A 7,013-nucleotide genomic window follows, 5' to 3' on the forward strand; every position below is an offset into this window, starting at 1 on the left:
GGAGATGGGGTGAGGGCAGAGTGACCGGGGTGTGTGCTGGACTCGGCGGAGATGGGGTGAGGGCAGAGTGACCGGGGTGTGCTGGATGAAGCCGGAGAGGGGAAGATAAAGAAGCAGCAGTTATGAGAGGATTGACAGGGTCTCCCTACTGATACCTTTCATGGATATAGTAGCTTTCATTTTGGAAAGCACAGGCACTTAATTTAATTACTGGCTTGAATTTATGTGATCTCAAATACAGATTTTTTTAATAGCTCCCTGTTAAGGAGCTCTAATTCTTTCTTCTGTTTCTCTTAAAACTTTTGCTAAGATTGTTTACTTGATGTCTTTTAGATAAAATTGGCAGAACTACTTTTTTTTTTGTTTTTTGCAGTATTTGGCCAGGGCTGTGTTTGAACCAGTCTCCTCTGGCATATGGGGCCAGCGCCCTACCCTTTGAGCCACAGGCACCGCCCAAACCACATTTTTATGACTTATTATGTATAAATACAATTGAAGCAGTGAACTTGTTTGCAATTTGCATTTCATTTTAGTTCTATTGTAGTTCTGTTCTTCATCCTGATACATATAAAAAAAGTCTTGTTTCTTTTAGTCTGCTAGAGCTTTATAGAGATTTATTTTTTGCAAGTATTTGTTAAAAAACTAAAATACCTAAGGAATTTGTATGGATTCTTTAAATTAAGATCAGATGTGCATTTGTTAGACAGCATTTGGATGGAACAGAATGAGATTAATTTTTTTTTTTCTGCAGTTTTTGGCCAGGGCCGGGCTGAACCCACCACCTCTGATAAATGGGGCGGGCACCCTACTCCTTTGAGCCACAGGTGCTGCCCCAAAATTAAATTCTTTTTAAGGATTCCGAAAATTAAAAGAATGAGCATAATAGGGATGACAGTATCATTTACGGGTTGTCAGTATTGTCTATTTGGAGGTGAATGAATTGTTGTATTCATTTGTGAGAGTCGTTACTTAATGAAGAACAAATGTGAAAAGGGAGAAGCATGGGAGACACAGGTGAGCTCTCCTAAGAACTAGTAAGTGTGTCATGGAATTTAAGGTGTCAGAAGAACATCAAACCTTGGCTTAACATGTATGTACTTTATTGAAAATTAATTTTAACAATTTTAAATTGAAACATTTTTTAAAATTGCATTTTCTTGTTTACCATAGTATGCATAGATTTAGATAAATTATAGTTGTGCGTGATGATTGTCATTTGTTCTTAGATTTATTTCTACTATCCAGAAATTCTTACTAGTGAATGTAAAAAGTCCTTTGGGATAAACTATTCTTCATATAGAAGGATTTAAATTGTGTTTAAAATAGGCAAATAGTATATTGATTGCTTTTTCTGAAGTCCTGAATTTTGTGTATTACTAAGTCATGTTTATTTCTGTTATTTAACACATACTACATTACTGTAAGGTTAGTCTTTCAAAGGAGTACATCATGGCATATTTGTTTAAGAAATTATCATTACCAGCTGGTTTCTTTTAATGGCTTCACATCTGAGTCCTGCTTTGCCTCAGTGCCTTTTGTAATTTGCTTGAGTCCTGCTAGTCTTTCTGCCAAACTACCTAGTATTTAGACCAGCAAATACTTAACTGAATATATGCAATGTATGGTATGTTTTATGACAGAAGTTTGAAATACTGTGGTGATGCTAATATGATTTGCTTCAAGCAAAGTCTTAGACCTACTAAAACAGTATAGTGGCTTTCAATTTTTGTTTGACATATAAAAATGTGCTTTATGAGTGAGTCAGATACCATGAATAGTTTTGCTGTTGGTGACATATTTCAAGATACCAAGCAAGTTTTTAAAAAATAAGATTCTGGGCTTTCTGGAATAGCTTTCTTTCTGGAAAAATCTGTGTATTTTATTTTACTTTTAAACTTTTTTCTAGTTTTGTACAAATTTATGGGCTACGTGTGCAATTTTGTTACATGCATAAATTACTTAGTGGTCAAGTTAGGGCTTTTAGGCCACCCTTCTCTGGATTAATGTACATTGTACCCGTTACTCCTTTCCCATAATCCACCCTCCTCACTGGACTCTCCATTACCATTCTGCTCTCTATGACTGTGGTTTTACACTTTTTAGCACCCAGTGGTGAGTGAGACATGGGATATTTGACTTTCTGTGCCTGGCTTATTTCACTTACGAGAACCTGCATTTTCCTCTCTGTTGCTGGAAGAGACATAGCATGTGGCAGTCACGTTGTTTCCTAACGACATGTCTATCGTAGAGACCACACTGCAAACACAGGGAGTTTCCTTCTACTCACTGCATGCCCAGGGAACTTTGGGGTGTCTAAAATGAAACTACCTGGCATCGCTTCTGACCTCAGGACCCTAAAACTAAAGCTGCTTACTTGCTTCTCTTAAGTAAGACATCTTGCTGGACCGATGACTAATCAGCCCACAAGTACACAGAACTGTGGTAACATGCATTTGGTTATCTTTTTAAATTTTTTATGTCTGAATGGCATCTATTGTGTATGTATGGGATTTTCTTTCTTTCTTTCTTTCTTTTTTTTTAGAGGCAGAATCTCACTTTGTTTAGGAGAGTGCAGTGGCATCACAGCTCACAGCAACCTCTAACTCCTGGGCTTAGGCGATTCTCTTGCCTCAACCTCCTGAGTAGCTGGGACTACAGGTGCCCGCCACCATGCCTGGCTATTTTTTTGTTGCAGTTTGGCTGGGCCAGGTTCAAACCCGCCACCCTCAGTATATGGGGCTGGCGCCTTACTCACTGAGCCATTGACACTGCCCAGAATTTTCTTTTATCTGTTCACTCCTCGATGGGCACTGAGGTTGATTCCATGTCTTGGCTGTTGGGAGTAGTGCTGCAGTAAGCATGGGAGTGCAGATGTCTGTTTAATACACTGATCTCCTTTCTCTTAGCTACATACCAGGTTGGGGGATTGCAGGATCAAAGGGCAGCTCTGTTTCTGGTTCCTTGAGAAATCTCCATACTGTTTTCCATGAAGGCTGCACTATTTCCCTTCCCAACGACAGTACATGAGTGTTCTCCTTTCTTAGCACTCTCACCTGCATGCTGTTTCGTCTTTTTAATAATAGCCATACTGACGGGCCTAAGATGATATCTCAGTGGTTTTAATTTGCATTCTTCTGATGATTAGTGATGTTGAGAATTTTTCATAACCTGTCAACCATTTGTATGTCTTCTTTTGAAAGAATATTCTCTTTTGCCCACTTCTTATTCTTACTTTTTTTGAGACAGAGTCTACACTTTGTTGCCCTTAGTAGAGTGCTGTGGCATCATAGCTCATAGCAACCTCAAAATATTGGGCTCAGGCTATCCCTTTGCCTCCCAAGTAGCTGGGACTACAGGTGCCCATCACAATGCCAGGCTGTTTTTAGAGACAGGGTCTCACTCTTGCTCAGGCTGGTCTGGAACTCATGAGCTCAGGCAATCCACCTGCCTTGGCCTCCGATTATAAGCATGAGCTGCTACACCTGGCCTTGCCTACTTTTCAATAGATCATTTTTTGGTTATTGTTGAGTTGTTCAAGTTTCTTGTGCATTCTGGGTATTAGTCCCCTGTTGCACGGTTAGGTTTTTAATATTGTCTCACATTCTAAGGTGGTCTGTTCACTCTGTTGATTCTTTTTGTTGTGCAGAAGCTTTTTAGTTTAAGTCCCATTTGTCTATTTTTGGTTTTATTATCTGTGCTTGTGAGGTCTTAATCATAAATTCTTAGCCTAAGCCAAAGCCCAGAAGAGTTTTTCCTAAATTTTTTCTATTATTTATATAGTTTTAGGTATTAAGTCTTTAAGTTATACATATACTATCTGTGTTTTAGTTTATATTTATTGTTATTGAAAATTTTCTAACTGGCTGTTGATGCTACTTTGGGAAGCTATTTTTCGCATACTTACCGGAAAAAACCTTCTTAAGGAACTCTTAAAATTCTAAAATATTTCAAGGTTTTTTTTTTTTTTTGATAAAATAATGGCAATGGTCATTTTAATTCCTTCCTAATACTGAACTCTCTTACCTTTTTACTGAGTTGTATCCGCTAGCACTTGCAGAATGATGTTAAATGTTCTGTTGGTAGTAGACATCAGACTCTTGAATGTGATTTTGCTTTTCGAGTTTGTTTGCATTTTGTCATTAAACATGATGCTGTCTATTGGTTTGACGTTTTTAAGAGATTCTTTTTCTACTACGACTAATTTTCTTTTATGCTGCATTTCTTTCATTGACTGTGTTTTCCACCTAGAATGTATCATTTTTCATAGGATCAAATTGCCTACTGTGTTGTTTAGTCTTCTCACTTTTGGTTCCTGGTCCTCTTAGTCTGTACTGTGAATTGCTATACCTAGGTTCATTTTTCAAAAGGAATTTTTATTGTTGTCATACTTGTATTCCAAGAAATTGTAGCACTGTAACAGCTTTCCATGCTGTGTAGTGAGAAGTCTAAAATTCTCAGGCTGTTGATTATTTATGTTCCTTGGTGATCAAAGCGTATGCCTTTCCATTCTTCACCTCTGTCAAGAACTGTGAAGGCTCTGAAATCTTACCCTGCTTGTAAGCTGAAATGTTAGCTTGTGGATCCTGGCAGAAGACTCTGTATCAGCCTCCTGGGTTAGCCAAGAACACTCACAGCACTAGTAGTAGTCAAGGTACTGTACTTTTTCTGTACTGTTTTCCCTCGGCTCCAGTTCCCACAGGTTGATGTGATAAGAGCCAGGTGACAACTGTATGAGGAGTTTGTTGCATTTCAGGAGACGACCCTGAACATTCTCTGGGATCTCAGCCTGCTTATTCCTTTATGCATGTATGTTTGTATGTATGTATGTATTTTCTTTGAGACAGAGTCTCACTTTGTTGCCCCAGGTTACAGTGCCATGGCCTCAGCTTAGCTCACATCAACCTTGGACTTCTCCGTTTAAGTGATCCTCTTGCCTCAGCCTGCCAAGTAGCTGGGGCTTTTAGACACTCAGCCACAATGTCTGGCTAATTTATCTAATTTTAGTAGAAACCAGGTCTTACTCTTGCTCAGACTGGTCTCGAACTCCTAAGCCTAACCGATCCTCCTGCCTCAGCCTCCCAGAGTGCTGGGATTACAGGTGTGAGCCACCACACCCAGGCTGCTTGTCTCTCTAATTGCCCTTTCCATTTTGTCCCTGGACTTCTCTCCACAGTACCCTAATGTTGTAGGACTCCATCTCAGAGAGAGGATTTCTTCCATATCACCATCACAGACCTTGTCTTTGCATGTATTGATAAAAAGCTAGCATACCCTGCATTCTGTTCCTCATACCCTTAGATGCTCCAGTGACCCTTTTGGGTTTGCATGGTGGCCGCAGTGTTTTTCTTGTCTATGTACACATTTTCCTCTAGGCATAATTTTGTTTTCTCTGCCATACTGTGCTTGATCAGTGTCTCAGTGTCTCTGTAAACAGTGCCTGTGCCTGCAAAGACTTTTTTGGTTTGTTTCTCCCAGAACCCTTTAGGGCAGTGTATTGGTTAAGAATGTGTTTAGTTGCAAGGAACAGGTAACTAACTCATCCCATAGTAGGTACGATAGATAGAGATTTGTTTCTATTTTGTTTTTTCTTATAAGAAGTCTGAAGATAATTGCTGGGGTTGATTCAGTTTTAATCAACCCTCTTTTGTAAGCTTCTTTAATATGCTGTTTTTACCATCTATAATTTTTTTCTGTATCTGCAATTCCAAATTATAACCATCCTTTAAATTGTAAGGATTTCCGTGGAATCTTTCCTTGACTCTCCAGGTGAAAATACTCTTCCTTTATGTTCTTACAGGCAGTACTAAGTTAGAAAATGTCCTTTATCACTAAGTTATCTATGTATATGTCTGATCTTCCCTAGTAGACTATAAATTCCCTATTTTGTATGTCTTTTGTTACCCCCTGCAAACTGCCTTATTTAAGGTAGATATAGTCAGTGAACTTGAATGAATGAACCTTCCGTTTAAGAAAACCTTGTCCCTGCAGGTTAGAATGTAAGGAAAAGATACATTGGCATGGGTGTGACGATGTGGAGGTATGAGTTTTCATCAGATAATTTAATTTACATCAATTAAATGTACATATTGCTGAAAGGAACACCTTTATTGTATAAACTAATTTTTGAATGCACAAATATTTCTTTAATGCTGTCAAATATATTTTACATACTTTCAAAACATTCTATTAATTACATGTGGAAATAAAATGGGAACTCTTTTCTTTCAGTGTTTAGATGAGTATGAAGATGACGAAGCCGGGCAGAAAGAGCGGAGACGAGAAGATGCAATCACACAACAGAACACAGCGCAGAACGAAGCCGCCAGCTCCCTCGAGCCGGGCACTGCCTGTGTGCTGCAGGTGAGCATTCAAACAGCCAGGAAGTCAAGTCACTAGCTAGTTTACAAATAATTTTTAAGTTATTGTTGATAATTTTTCAGTCTTATTTTGGTAACATCAGCTCTGTTAAGTATTTTCAGTGGATTTGAACACTGATTATCCTTGTATCCAAATACTTTGTGACTTAAGCAGTGATTGGTTCCTAGTTCTTGAGTGGTGAATATTTGCTGACTGATTGAGTAAACACATTTATTTAAACACTATCAACTGTAAAAATAGCCAAGAAAAATAATTATCTTCCTAAATATTAGTAAGTTGAAGTGGGTGGCCAGTTCTCTCTAGGCTGATATTTACATTAGAATTAAATAGCAAATAAAAAATTGAAAAGAAAGTTCCTCTAAAGTTAAACATAATAAAATGCAATGTGTTAATATTATGACTTGCCAGAAATATATGTATTTCTTTGTAATTATAAAACACTTTTAAAAATGAAATTTAACTCAGTTTCAATATAGCTGTTATTTTAGGCTCTTATGCATAGAAAATTTGAAGTTGGTGATATAGGGATGCCTTAGTGTAAAGCAAATCACTCTACCTGCAGGGGTGTCCAACCTTTTTCTTGGGTCACACAGTAAGTAATGAAACTCTAATGAAAGCTGATTAGCAGAAGAAGG

At 38.1% G+C, this 7,013-nt stretch overlaps 1 protein-coding gene across 1 annotated transcript in view; it reads left to right on the plus strand.

Annotated features, from left to right (window-relative positions):
• PAWR (pro-apoptotic WT1 regulator) overlaps nt 1-7,013 on the plus strand; it is a 102,409-nt gene that overhangs the window by 60,664 nt on the left and 34,732 nt on the right. The window contains exon 4 of the mRNA XM_012814161.2: nt 6,229-6,360. Coding sequence (XP_012669615.1) covers nt 6,229-6,360 — 132 coding nt within the window. The remainder of the gene's footprint in view (nt 1-6,228; nt 6,361-7,013) is intronic.

Source organism: Otolemur garnettii, unplaced genomic scaffold, assembly GCF_000181295.1.
Source record: "Otolemur garnettii isolate 467f Iridium unplaced genomic scaffold, OtoGar3 scaffold00007, whole genome shotgun sequence".
In the NCBI taxonomy this organism is placed as follows: Eukaryota; Metazoa; Chordata; class Mammalia; order Primates; family Galagidae; genus Otolemur; species Otolemur garnettii.